Source organism: Anticarsia gemmatalis, chromosome 27 (assembly GCF_050436995.1).
Source record: "Anticarsia gemmatalis isolate Benzon Research Colony breed Stoneville strain chromosome 27, ilAntGemm2 primary, whole genome shotgun sequence".
In the NCBI taxonomy this organism is placed as follows: Eukaryota; Metazoa; Arthropoda; class Insecta; order Lepidoptera; family Erebidae; genus Anticarsia; species Anticarsia gemmatalis.
This window is the reverse complement of record NC_134771.1, coordinates 2,239,840-2,255,017: the sequence shown is the minus strand read 5'-3', so window position 1 is coordinate 2,255,017 and position 15,178 is coordinate 2,239,840. Positions and strand designations below refer to the sequence as shown.

The 15,178-nt window shown below is 33.4% G+C and overlaps 2 protein-coding genes across 22 annotated transcripts in view; one reads left to right on the top strand and one right to left on the bottom strand.

Moving 5' to 3' along the window:
* tou (bromodomain adjacent to zinc finger domain 2B toutatis) overlaps positions 1–12,481 on the top strand; it is a 120,145-nt gene extending 107,664 nt beyond the window's left edge. For 20 of the 21 annotated variants that reach the window (XM_076132288.1, XM_076132293.1, XM_076132303.1 and 17 more), the window contains 8 exons: positions 421–542; positions 1,082–1,226; positions 1,728–1,858; positions 2,434–2,570; positions 3,221–3,325; positions 3,883–3,979; positions 4,841–4,984; positions 6,141–12,481. In XM_076132288.1, coding sequence (XP_075988403.1) covers positions 421–542; positions 1,082–1,226; positions 1,728–1,858; positions 2,434–2,570; positions 3,221–3,325; positions 3,883–3,979; positions 4,841–4,984; positions 6,141–6,282 — 1,023 coding nt within the window. In that variant the 3' untranslated portion in view covers positions 6,283–12,481. The remainder of the gene's footprint in view (positions 1–420; positions 543–1,081; positions 1,227–1,727; positions 1,859–2,433; positions 2,571–3,220; positions 3,326–3,882; positions 3,980–4,840; positions 4,985–6,140) is intronic. The other variant, XM_076132285.1, reaches the window with a different exon arrangement.
* Positions 12,482–12,675: 194 nt separating this feature from the next.
* Np (serine protease notopleural) overlaps positions 12,676–15,178 on the bottom strand; it is a 57,287-nt gene continuing 54,784 nt past the window's right edge. Inside the window, exons 9-10 of the mRNA XM_076132307.1 lie at positions 14,658–14,813; positions 12,676–13,764 (exon numbers count right to left, since the gene is read on the bottom strand). Coding sequence (XP_075988422.1) covers positions 13,601–13,764; positions 14,658–14,813 — 320 coding nt within the window. The 3' untranslated portion in view covers positions 12,676–13,600. The remainder of the gene's footprint in view (positions 13,765–14,657; positions 14,814–15,178) is intronic.

Sequence of the window (15,178 nt, the reverse complement as noted above, 5' to 3'; positions counted from 1 at the left end):
ATCGTGCTAGGCGGTGCCTAGGATTGCTTTGAGATGACACGGGATCCATTGGAATGCCATAAGATACAGTGGGATGCTTTGAAATTCTGTGAGATTTCATGGGATACAGTGGGATGTTACGGGATACCGTGGGATGCCATGAGATATGATGGGATGTTTTGGGATGCCACCATTCTAGTGTGATGGTAAGGCTGAGCTCATGGATTGAGATGCCATGAGATACTGTGGTATGCCATAGAATACAGTGGATTGCCATGGGATACCATTGGATACCTCGGGATGCAATAGGATACGATAACATTGAAACGCTACTGAGGCATATATCTTTCAAAGAATCGTCATTTTAAAGTTTGTTTCTCTATATTGCTTATTATATGAAATGTACCGAAAAGTCATTATAAGTTATTTATTTGTATACAGAACTGTCAGTTTTGCCTGAGCGGTGATAACGAAGATCAACTGTTACTGTGTGACGGCTGCGATAAGGGTTATCATACCTACTGCTTCAAGCCGCGCATGGATAAAATACCTGATGGAGACTGGTATGTATACATATAACTCGTATCTAAATGTATATATAACTCAATGGTCACTGACTGACTGACTGACTGACATAGTGATCGATCAACGCACAGCCCAAACCACTGGACGGATCGGGCTGAAATGTGGCATGCAGGTAGATGTAATGACGTAGGCATCCGCTACTCTGCTCCTTTTGGTCGTAGCGTGATGATATATAGCCTATAGCCTTCCTCGATAAATGGACTATCTAACACTGAAAGATTAATTCAAATCGGACTAGTAGGCCTGAGATTAGCGCGTTCAAACAAACAAACTCTTCAGCTTTATAATATTAGTATAGATATATAAACCTTTTTACTAATACGTATTGGCTTAGCCTTTGTTCCAAGCTATGTTGGAGTCAGCTCACTGGATGCAGCTGAATATCAATGTTTTACATGGAACGACTGCCTATCTGACCTCCACAACCCAGATACCTGGGATATAACATGATACCCCTCAGCAAGACTAGTATATTATGTATGTATTATTTATAATTATGTATGTATTTTACGTCTAGGTACTGTTGGGAGTGCGTGAACAAAGCTCGCGGTGAGCGCGTGTGCATCGTGTGCGGAGGTGCTAACTCGTCCGGCCGGACCATACCGTGTGCGCTGTGCGCTAGAGCTTATCACCAGGATTGTCATTATCCACCACTGTTGAAGGTAAATAACTTTATACAAACCACCCGCATCAATACATACTTATTTACTAACATTTCAATATATAATTTCGATATCAAATCTGTAAGTCGTATTTTATATATTATTACAGTCATTATAAGAATTGATGTTTGAAATAGCCTACGTTGAAATTGTCCTTGAAGATTACTATGCTTAATATCACTAAGACAACAAAGTATAGTATGAGTAAAGGGTAATCTTACAGATTTATATAATAGTTTGGATTGAAGGACCCGGCAGATTTTTTTCTGAACTCAGCGCAATAATTTTTGTCATTTTCAAAAATCATTATTATTACTTTAGCCAATTAAATTATATCTTATTAGTGCTAATAGCTTTCTTGGGAAACATTTTGTCTATAGATGAGAAACCATATACAAATGCTATCAATATTAGCGATATTTCGACTAAACAGACAGATATACAGGTCTATTACAATAGCGATAAATAAAATATAAATAAACAAACTATTTTTATCTACAGAATCCACGCGGCAAATGGTACTGCTCACAATGCATATCCCGCGCGCCGCCCAAGAAGCCACGCAACATGAAGAAACGAGACGCCAAGAGAGATCTCAGCACCAGCTTGGATGACCAGAATATGGTGCCTAGGTAAATATAACATTATAATAATACGTTTTATATAATATTCCCGCTTTTGTAACATTTTTCACTGCTCCTATTGGTCGTAGCGTGATGATGTATAGTCTCGATAAATGGGGGGCTATCTAACACTGAAAGAATTTTTCAAATCGTACCAGTAGTTTCTGAGATTAGCGCGTTCAAACAAACAAACAACAGAAACTCTTCTGCTTTATAATATTAATATAGATTAACAACCAGGCTCAGAACAGATACCCGTGTACATCACACAAATATTTGTCCCGAATAGGATTCGAACCCGCCACACGGAGCGCTAATATGAATAATGAAAATAGTGGTTTTCTAAATCGATATTTAATTTGATTTTGTGATGTGAGTATACGGAAACAACTGGTAAGACGGTAACTCTTTCTTTAGTTACAAGGCAGAGAAATTAAGCACTATTTATGTGTCGTAAATAACTCGACATAATGACCACGCGAGCATAAATAATCATATTATTATATAGAACTGTTTAATTGCAGTTAACTTAATAAATATTCAAAACTTTCACGAAACGTTTAAAATATAATATTTGTATACAGTCCCGCGGCGTCCCACGCATCAACATCGACCACAGCTGAGGAATGTTCAGGCAGTGTGCTCCACACGCCCGAGAAGCACGACGACAAGTTGGACGACACGCTGGCCGACAGCGAGAACGGACTTAACCATCATACAGGTACATAATTTAAATATAATGTAAACTTTGAATCTATTTATGAGTTAAATATTTTTTTAATAAATAGTAGTTGTAAGTCAATTTACCAATGCGAGGGGGCGTGTGTCGTGGGTTCGATTCCCACAAGATACAATTATTTGTGCGATCCACAAATAGTTGTTTCCAGTCTGGTTGTATTTTATGTCCGTTGTTTGTATGCTTGTAAAAGTCTCCGCGACACAAGAGTTGGTAGCTAATATTAGAGGCGGGCTCCTTTAAAATAATCAAGCTATCACTATCCCACTATTGGGCAAAGCTATCCTTCCAGAATAAAAGAGGGGTTAGTGCTTGAGTCTAACATGCTTGTCAAGTGGGGGTTAAGCACATTGCATCCAATAAAAAAACTGTTTAAAGAAATTCTATTTGTGCAAGTTTGCTTTACAATGTTTCCTTTACCTTTAGGTTAAGATAATTACGGGGATTATTTTGAACGGCTCAAAACATTGTTTATCGAAAAGTTCAAAAATTATTATTAAAGTAACGCAGTTTGGCGTTGAAAACTTCATAGAGGCAACGTCATAGAGTAACCTTTTGATTGCAGTTCAATCAATAAGGTATCTAACTTATATAAAAAAACTTATAATACAATCTAATGTATGTATGTTTGTTAGCAGGTGACCTGAGCGCAGAGGAAGGGCCTCCAGAAAAGCGGCGCGCGGTCCACTACAGCGGTAATGGAGCGATACAACATGACGAGACCGACCAACATATGGACGGTATGATATGAACATACATATGCATTTTTACTTTATTCTTTAATAACGTTTGGGCACAGGTATATTTTTTACAGCGCTGCTCAATTTATCCACAAGAAATCGGTATTGTAAGGCTAAAATTAAGGACCTTTTGCTCATCGTTGTCATATTTTTCATTCTTATATTATACTAGAGACTATCTCGCCTTCGTCCGGCTTTAGTATAATTTTATCCCGTTGAAATTTTGAACCTATACAAACCTTGTCCTAACAGTTACAAATATATGAAAAAAAGAATTATTAAATTTAGTTTAGTTGTTCAAACATGCGTACATACATTTCGGTGATTCATTTTTATTTCGGTCAACTCCCAAATAACACTTGATCCGTCACTTAACGTGTTTGAGCATACATTTTATTATGTGTATCTAGTTTAATTTATCTATTTCAGGTCAATACACTACTCACATAATTTTATATAATTTTCTTAAAAAATGTTTCCATTTCTCTAAATATAATCTATGTTTAAATCTGTACGTTAGAAGTAACTTAATTATACATATATTTTGTTTGTTATAGTTGAGGAACGTGACACGGAGAATGTGCCGCTAGTGTCCCGAGCTAAGAAGGAAAAAAACGCGGCCAAGAGATTACTCAAGGATTTAACTTTTTGCAAGTAAGCATTACATACAAGTTATAATTATTCTTTAATTTAGTTGTATAGTTTTAATTTAAAGGCCAACCATCCAGGAATATACAATTTAGTTTCATATGACATAAAAAAAAACAAATAAAGTACTATTAAAAGTTTCTATTATGTTATAACGTATTGCTTAAATCTTGATTAGAAGAAAAAGAAAAGTAATTAATCTTATCAGAAATAATTGTTATAAAAATACTCATACTAATGATATGAAAGAATCTGCCTGCCAAATGTATGCTTTGATGGCTGATAAATTTATATATAATACTAGCTGACCCGGCAAACGTTGTTTTGCCATGTAAATTAAAATAAATATATTGTCACTTAGGGGTATGAAAAATAGATGTTGGCCGATTCTCAGACCTACTCAATATGCTCACAAAATTTCATGAGAATCGGTCAAGCCGTTTCGGAGGAGTATGGCAATGAAAACTGTGACGCGAGAATTATATATTTTATATATTTTTTCTTAGTTCTAAACCATTCTCAGGTCCCCTTGAACACACACAAAAAAATTCATCAAAATCGGTCCAGTCGTTTAAGAGAAGTTCAGTGACATACACGCTTACAGAAGAATTATATATATAAAGATACATTTTAAGGTGTTACTTATTTTATTTAGCATGAAGATAGTTTAAGAATCCTTTTATTTTTACCTGTTTTCATTTTTCTCTTCGTTAGAAACATTCTCGTACTTCAAGAAATATATAAAAAAGAATTAGCGAAATTGGTTGAACATTAATCATTCCCTAAGATGTTAAAACAGGGTGGAAAATTAATATACGAGAACGAAATCATGCGAATCAGCTTGTAACCTACATTTTGTTTGTCCAGGACACTACTCTGCGAGATGGAATGCCACGAGCACGCGTGGCCGTTCCTCCTGCCTGTCAACACGAAGCAGTTCCCGCAGTACAAGAAGGTGATCAAGTGCCCCATGGACCTCTCCACCATTAAGAGGAAACTGCAGGATAACATGTAAGTATTATGTAACGTTTGAAAAATGAAGAATAGAACACGGGAATTAACGCGAACACGCATTTTACCTTAAAATGCCTAACGTTTCGGCGCAGTCAGCCTGCGACCACGGCGAGTGCAACCTACGACGAAACCTTAGGCATGTTAAGGTAAAATGCGTGTTCGCGTTAATTCCCGTATTCTATTATACATTAAACATGCAACGCGAGAGTTTAAAAGTTATTGTTTTGAAAAATGCGTAAAAGAGAATCAAATATACAGAAGTGGAAAAAATGGGTCGTGGAGGCAAACTACTTCAAATATTAAAGATATCTTTATTCATTGAGAAGAAACATGCATTTATTTCTGTCAATAAATAAACCTGCATTCAAAGATTTTATTGGAGTGGAACGTGTGTTACGGGTTAAAATACCGTTAGGTTATTGAGGGCTTCCGTGGTGTATTGGTTAAGGTGGTCACCGAGCTACTACCAGTGCGTCAAGAGATCGTACGTTCGATTCCCACACGTAACAAATATTTATGAGCAAAATTGTTGTTTCGGGTCTGGTTGTACTTTGTGTCCGTTGTTTGTATGTTTGTAAAAGTCCCCGTGTGTTTGAAAATTATGAATTTTTAAACTGGTATAACTCGGTTGAAAGTGATCCTACAGGTTTTGTGTCATACTAACTATTACTTCAAATGGCTAGATCGATGTATGCCATTATTTTTTGTTGGCCGGCACTTTTAAAAAAGGCCTGAAATTGATGATCTTCTTTCTAAATTAGTCCTTTATTTTAAGATTCAAATGTAAAGAAACAATTCATAATGAGGAAGTTGCCTTTAAAAACAATATTATTATGTATTTTATTCTGTGCCGAAATATACCTGTGCCGAAACGTTACACATTCTAAGGTAAAATGCGTGTTCGCATTAACTCCCGTATTCTATTATACATTAAACATACAACGCGAGAGTTTAAAAAAAGTATAGGTATATTATAGTTGATAAGTAATAATATTTATATAATAATAATAATTGTAAATTAAAGAGCGCCATTATCGCAAACAAACTGGTTTACAGTTTGGCGATTTTTGTATGTACTTTATAATGTGATCTGATATTATATAAATAAAAGTATTAAAAAGTTATGGTTTTAAACGACTATTTTTATTCCCAGATACAAATGCAAAGAAGAGTTCGCATCAGACGTACGCCTGATATTCAGTAACTGTGAAGTGTTCAATGAGGACGACAGTCCCGTGGGCCGCGCCGGGCACAACATGCGACAGTACTTCGAGGAGCGGTGGACGCAGATCTGAACACACCCTGTTTGTGGGGTGATAGGGAATATTGGGGTGATTGTGTAACTATTGAGGTGATTGTGTAACTATTGGGGTTGTAATGCCGTAATTTGGGTTTATAACCTGTATTGTGTAACTCTTGAGGTTGTTCTGTGACTATTGGGGTTATAGTCCCGTAATTTGGGGTGATGACCTGTAAGGCTGTTGATTTTGTTATAGTAGAGACCCGATTTTTATCGATAAACGGATTCGAGATTAACTCGATCATTTTACCGATAACTTAAATAGTAATTATGTTTTCTGACTCATAGGGAGTTACAGTAATTTTAGGGCTATGAAATCGTAACCTAAACTATCGGATATCCAATATAAATTTATTTCCGAAAGCTAAAAATCGAGATAAAAGTTTTGGGTGACTAGAGATAGGAGTGAAGACTGCACAACTATTCATTTTATTTCATTTAAATTATACGAATTTTCCGAGATAATTTGGTATCCGAAACCCATATATCGTGGTTAATATATCCATAACAAAATCTGGATGCAAAACTTTGCATTGTGTGCAGGCGAAATTAACTTTCTGTAGTTAATAAATAATATGTGTTAATAAATCGGGTCTCTACTGTACTTCAACATATGAATTTGACTATTCATTCATAGTTAGCACGCGCCAAGTAACTTTGTGTCTGTGAATCTAGCTACAAACTGCGAGAAAGCTATAAACGACTTGTTGCTACATTCATACGCATGAACTTAAAATGGCGTATACTATAAAATGATTTGAAATAAGGCTAGAACTTTATAAAAAATATGTATGGTGACTTGTAATTCATCATACAAAGTGATTTTAAACTTAATTAAATATTAATTGACAACTATATGTCAAAATTGAATGACATTGGTCAATACAGTCACTAAAATATGTACTTTCAATGAACAAAGGGCGTAAGTGACTTTGCATTCGTGTGCACTTATGCCCTTTTTACACTGATTATGAGATTTCTGAAGCAAAAATTTTGCATTTGATGCTTATAAATAATTATTGAGTCACTCAATATGAAGTTAAGGTAATAGCCTCCTTTACACACACACTCTATCGCGCATGAGACAACAATCGCGTGTGAAAGAGCGTGCGTGTAAGGGGAAAGGAAAGAGCACGCGCCGCGCTCATCTGTCAAGCCCGCGAAGGAAATCGCTCTCTCAGAGCGCGCTACTTTCCCGCGCGTAATACTGTACGCTCCTAAGAACGTGCGATAGTGTGTGTAAAGCTGGCTATTGTCAACATAAAAAATATGATAAAAATTGACATGACAATTCTATAATACAAAATTACTAAATAGATCTTAAACAATTGAATTTTAAGGTTTTGATAACTTATTTACCCGACGTTTCGATCGAATTACATCGACCGTGGTCACGGGCTGACTGATGTGGCTGCTAAGTCGTCGTCTCCTTGTGGAGGGAGTTTCAACGGCTAACATCACTTATGCCCAGTTTCTGAGGTACATTTAGCGGTAGTTTATCTAGTCAATAGCGTTTTTTATAGGAGTTTAAACACTATTGAATAGATAAACTACCGATAAATGTACCTCAGAAATCGGGGGTTGGTAAACATTAAAATTTGTAGCCACCGGTTTCTGAGGCACATTTAGCGGTTTAACTATTCAAACTATCATGTCAATATGAGTTTAAACGCTATTGAATAGATAAACTACTGCTAAATGTACCTCAGAAACCGGGCATTAGTAATTTTGTATTAAGTATACAAATCGATGACTTACCCCCAGTTTCTGAGTACATTAAACGGTAGTTTATCTATTCAATAGCGTTCAAACCCATATGAAAAAAAAACGCTATTGAATAGATAAACTACGGCTAAATGTACTCAGAAGCCGGGGGTTAGAAACGTTAATTGACAATTCCATTCCTTGGAGAGAAAAATTCCAGAAAATATGACTTGTGATAGAAAAATATGTGAAATACGGAGAGACATTCCATTAAGCGACTCTTTACCGGACTAGACGTGAATCTCATGTGATTTATAGAGTTGATAAAACAACGCACATAACCGTTGTTCGTGTATTTATGTAGACTGTACAGTTAGATGTAAGTTTAAAGTATTAGTTTATATAAGTATAGTGATAGAGATTTTTTTCGGTAAAAACGATTATTTTTATAATAATTTGCGCCTGCAACGAAACAGTATTTTTTAATATTTCCGCATTTTTTTTTTCGTTTCGTGTCGGTTAGGTTTGTAATCGCATTTTTAGGAAAGTAATTTAATTTATCCGGTAACACATAGAAAAGTCAATTTATATACGAAAAATACACAATTATCGATTTAATTTTCACCAAATCAGTCAAATTTTTATTATAAACAATCCGAATGTTTTTATTTTCTAAAAATGCGATTATAAAAAGTCGAAAAAAATTATAAAAATTAAAAATATATGAATACTCTAATATTTTCAAATTCGGTGGCCAGTTATTAGTGTACAATTAATGTGTAAAAATTATAGATGTGTCTCAATTGTGCACTAGGTGGAAATAGTGCTACCTTACTTATGTATGAAAAACGCTGATATACATACATACAAACATTCATGCAGATAGACATAAATAGGTACATATACTCATGCAGACAGACAGCCAGACAGACATAATATTATATACATACATACATTGCTACATACAATCGTATAAAAATACAGGACATATCATGGCTACAATAGTAATATCAGAAGGGAAAAATGTAACTTTAGAGAATCATAGATTTTAACCAAGACAGGATTTGCCCAACAGTGGGACAGTAAGGTATTCACAATATAACATTGATTGTTATATATACTTTCTTTTAAACAACACCTTAACATTTTGATAATAGAAGAAATACATTTTATTACCTTTTCTCTTCTTTCTTCTAAGATAAGAATAAGACCTTTTCTCTGAAACACCAAATCTTGACTCACCCAAAAATCTGTCTAAAAAAGAACCACATTTCGACAACACAAAATTTCAAATACTGGCTATGGGAGAAACCACATAAAAAATATGCAATATTATTGAATTATTACACAGAAAAATACAGCAGGAAACTATATTAAATAATAATATATATATTTATTTAAAATATTATGTATTGTCAGCGTATTCCGTATGTAAGTTAAGTAGTGTTGGTAGGTTAGGCCTAAGGCGACGGGATAACCCGTTCGCTGACTGTGTTGTGTATCTTGAAGGGCTTTACTTGACACACATACAGACATTACTTTTATATATATATAGTGATTTTAACTCGAATATAAACGGAGCAGAAAAAATAGTAAAATATGTGATTTTTTTATTTTTCCGTGAGTTGCTTTTGTGATTGTCAAATTGTTATTAGAAAAAAAAGGTTTCTGGTTTTAAAAAGTATGATTAATTATTCATTAATTTTAAAATTCTGTGATTATTTTCTTTAAATCATTGAATTGACAGTTCAAAATAGGTTTTCAGTTATAAAAAGTATGCTTAATTATTTATTTAATTTTGAAATATTGTGATTATTATTTTAAAACGATTAAATTTACCGTTAATTCTTGCAGCTAAGAAGTCTAAATAAGACAAGAATTTGCGGAAACGAAAATTAGTAGCAAAAATCTATCTTAACTATGTAAGAGTGAAATTAAAAATTCAGGTTCATTTTTCATGTTAAGATATGTTTCTTGCTGCTTTATATTTAAATTAATGAGACATAAATATCTTCGTCTCGTTAATTACTATAGAATTGAGATATTTATTTTCGTGTTACAAAAATTTACTTTTAATATGTATAAAATTATCTATGACAACCATACGTACAGGTCAAATTGAGAACCTCCATTTTTTTACTCGGTTAATATATAAAAAATGTATACATTTGACAATCACAAAATAAACTAATTTTCATATTTAATTATTAATAATTTCAAGTAAAGTCGCTCCAACATTAATGATAGTGATAAAAAATAATATAATTATCTGAAATGTTAACAATAAGTCAAGTAGGGTTGTAAAGCAGGGAGCTCGACTATTCTCTTTATTGTATTACACGCGGAACGGTACAGCCATTTTGTAGGTATACATCACAATACTTTGGCAGTCTTTTCTTTCTTTATTTTATAAACTGCTTTTCTAATGAACGTGTAAGCTCTGATTAGTTAGTGTTTTTGTCTTTTTCACTCATATACAGTTTCTAAATTGATTGAAAGGGACAAAACACTGTATAACTAATCATAGTTTATACGACGTTTAGTAATAAGATTGCGGTTCTTGATTGAAAACGTGAGTTCTGACGTTTTTTCAATTAAGTACCTACTACTTAATGTGTTCTAGTATTTACTTAACTAGATTGAGATCACACTTAATACTTGAATAATCTTATTTTTAATAGAAAATGCTTAAACATTCTGTACCTAATATGTCTTTTTGTTGAGTAGAAAAATGGCAAAAATCTGATTTTAACTTTGGATTTAGGCTTACATCACAAAACTTCTGATTTTAGCTAATATTTAATTTTCTTGTACTTTTATAAAAGTATTTTATAAAAGTACAAGAAAATTAACCTCTCAAGCGCCCGGCCACCGTGTCACGGTTGAATGTGCTACCCCCGTCAAGCGTCCCGCCACCGTGGTACGGCAAAACGATCTTACATTAAAAAAACGTAGAATTTAAATGCTAAAACTATGTTTATCCCTTTCAAACATATTTGACATTGAAGCTGATGAAACGAGACGACGATCTAATGCACAAACTTGAATAAGAGGTTGATATAGGCCAGAGAGCACCTTAAACAACATCTGACCCAACGACATGTTCCTTTATGACCAATATTGTAAATACTTTTTTTAACTAATTTTAAAGATTTGAGTATATTTTACAGTTGGATTTTAATGTCATTATTCATTAACTACACGATAAGACCTTCCGTCATATTATTTTTTATGCCTAAAAATATTTTTTAGACTTTCTTCAAACACATGCCTAAAGCACACAATATTCAGATTAAACCGACTATTGTACCACCACTATCAAATATTATTTGTGGTTTATTTTTTTAATATATAGCAAATTTTATGTAGTTTTCAAATATATAAGGTATGACTAGGGTGTTAGTATCAAAATATGACGGAATCGGCGCTTAAACGCCAACCGCCAATTTAATTTCGCGCGCCATTTTAGGCCTGGACGCTTAACGGTATATTTGAATTTTGACGTGGGGCGCTCGAGAGGTTAAATATTTCTACTTACTTTTCTAGATATACTATGTTTTAAAATGGCTGTACCGAATCGCGTATTTCTCAATCAATAATAAAAATTATAACAATTTTAGTTTCCAACTTAAACACTGATATTAAACGAAATAAAATACGAAATTAATTAGTATCTAAAAGTCTTGTAGTCAAAAGTTTTAAAATAAGTAATTAGTGCAGTTTAATATCAGTGTTGCAAGTGTTAAAAAATAATCAGAAAAATAATCTTTCTTCTAATTGTAAAAAAAATACGACAGTCATATTTAGTGTTTTTTTAGTTTTCCTATTTTTATTTATTTTCGCATTATTTATTTACGGTTTAAGCCAAAATGACATTATTCGATTGGCTTTGCAAATAGTACTTATAAAGACGTAAGTCTGTTTCTTTGCATTCGACATATTGGTGTGTTACAAACTTTTATTAGAAAGAAAAAAAAATACTCGAAATCTTGTAATTTTAGACAGCTTTACGTCAAATAGTGTTAGATTTAAATATATTTTTATAAAAACAATTAATTTTATTCATTAATACAGCATTTAAAATAGATAATTCGTTTAGAAAGCCGTTCTTTCACACAGCAATATGTCGAAATTTGACTACAGAGTATTTTAGCGAAAGTATTATTTTAGTAATACATAATACAGCTTTTTATATAATAATTTTTAACAGGTGTGTTCCGAGCGCGTCGTAGACATGACTTGAAGTAATTTGTGTATCTAGTATTTAAAATCTATGTATACTTAATTCCTTATATATACGTTTTGTCAAACATACCTAACTGCCATTGAGGTCTGTTCTCGCATGAAACGTATATACAAAGACGTTTTTCGTCCGAAAGCGTGAAAGGTCGAATATTACGATGTTTATGTTGTGTGCAACGGTTGATTTTAATTATAAAATGGATATATAAATTATATATACGAATAAATAAATAATTTTTGAAGCACTCCCTTCTTGTTTTGTTGTTTAAATTATCTTGTGTTAATGCAGGTTATAAGCTATCAGTGTAACAAATTTCATCAAAATCGGTCCAGTATTTTTATAATTAAAGAGTAACAAACATACATATGTTCATCCATACTAACTCTCGCACTTGTTTTATTAGTAGTAATATTAATAAGGGGGCAAAATAAAAACCAAATAAAACGTTTAAAATGATTTAATAAATTCATAAAATCAGAACTCATCCTAATGTTATGGCTAATTAAATAAAAATAATAAATGCATTTCTATATTTAAAAAAAAATGAGAAATATTTACAAATAATTAGCTAAAAATAAATTATGGACGGACTCCCTTATTTCTATAAATTAACTAATACTTTTAATTTAAATAAATGTCCGAGAATGGAACTTATGCCCTTGGCAAAATATCTAAAATATTTTTACAGAAGTATGTTACTTAGTATATAAATTCGTATAGTTTATTTTATTTCAAATAATTAAAAACTAATTGAGGACATACCATAGAGACAATAGGATATTTTTCAAATACTTTTTTTTATTGGTCACCCTAATTTTAATTTTGGAAAATGTCCAAAAATATGACAATTTGTCATTAATTAGCTCCCCATATTAATTCGATTATTTTCATAATTTTCTATAATAAATATATTTTTTGGAACATTAAGCACCAATTTATTGTTTTAAAATTTATAAAAAATACTCTTTAAGTCGCTTTAAAATACTTTAGCCTTTTTACAAAAAGCTATTAATATAATACCCATTTATTGGCAAAGTTAAATAAAAATATCCATTTCACAAAAAGGCTATTGGAACCACATAAAAACAGCTATAAAATATTGCCGTTTCAAAATCGGCTAAAGTTGTTGCCGCTTTTAAATCGGCTATAGTTATTGTCGTTTTAAATCGGCTATAATTTTTGCCATCTCTAAATCGGCTATACAAATTGCTATTACAATTACAGTATTTTAGAGTTATTTCAATGTCAACTACAAAATATAACCAGAAAACCAACCGATTACAAAAGGACATTATTTTATAACCACCTTTAAAAATCGGCAAAACCATTGCCGATAAAAAATCGATAGAATATTTCATTAATTATTCTAGAATAATAATATCTGGTTGATCCAGTCTCTGAACTCGGAGATCCTGGTGTAGACGCCCGGTTGGTTTGGTTCAGCGCAACCGATGCCCCAGGAGATGATGCCGCCCAGAACGAACCGGTTGTCGCGTTCCCGACGGACAACCATGGGACCACCGCTGTCACCTGAAAGAAATAAGACATTTTTAAATTAAAGTGAGGTGTGCCAAATATTGATTTTATTGGTTAATTTCATTTATATTTAATTAAATCCAGGTAAAGTTAAATTGAGTTTTTAACTTCATGAAGCAAAATGATGCAGATCAAGGTTTTAGCGAAAGATCCATAAATTAAATTTAAGAGGAATTTTAAAATATAAGAATTAGTTATTTTTTAGACTCAAGGCCTAACCCTTCCGCCTTGGTTAGGAGGAGACCCTTGCCCTGCAGTGGGACAGTAACGGGTTTAAAAAAGTTATTTTTTAAAAGCAACATTTGCATGGTATTTTAATGTTGATAAAGACGTATTAATTTTAGAAAAAAGGAACTTTATCATAATATAAATACCAAAAGCACCATCTGCCTGTTACAATTTCTGGGCAAAAGAAATAATCCGGAAGATTAAGAAAAATCAAAACCTAGATTCATCATCATCATGGCTTAGCCTTTCTTCCAAACTATGTTGGAGTCGGCTTCCAGTCTCACCGGATGCATCTGAATACCAGTGTTTTACATGAAGCGACTGTCTATCTGACCTCCACAACCCAGTTACCTGGGTTATAACGCGATACGCTTCGGTAAGACTGGTTGTCAGACTTTCAAGCTTCTGACTACTGTTAGCGACTATCAAAGATCTTCGATAATTACAGCCGGGACCCACATTTTAACGTGCCTTCCGAAACACGGAGAAAATCGATAAGTATAAGATGGTCACCCATCCACTGAAAGACTTCGGCAAGCGTAGCTTAACGACGATCAAAACCTAGATTAATGATTCATAAGAAGATCCGGTACATACCAGCAGTCTCTAAAAAATAGTCAACTTACAATATATGTATACTCTTGTGTAAATTCATTTACCTTCACAACTGTCAGCTCCACCGCGACTTCTGCCGGCACATATAAATATGTTAGGTATATGTTCATTATATCCTGCTGCTTGGTACATGGCCTCACATGCCGTGTTGTTGATCACTGGGACTTTTACTTCTTGTAACACGCTGGGTAATGGACCCTCTGGAAATAAGACACGAATAAAATTAATTAATTCAATAACCCATTACTGTCCCACAGCTGGGTGAGGGTCTTTCCCTAGAATGAGGGAGGGGTCTATCCTTGAAAACACCACAGTGGCTCAGTGCGGGATAGGGACTAGAAACAAAAAAAATACATCAACGTTTTGGCTTTGCCGCTGCTAGGCAAAGTACTTTTTAAGACAAGAGAAGAAATATGAAGCTTCTAATTAGTAAGGTGGGTAACCCAAATCAAGCATATTATTGTATAAAAGAGCCTATTTCTTAATTGTTCCGCTTTGGGTTCCAAAGGGTTGAAAAGATAGTTGATCACATTTTAGCTTGTGCCTATAGAGCTCGAATACCTAA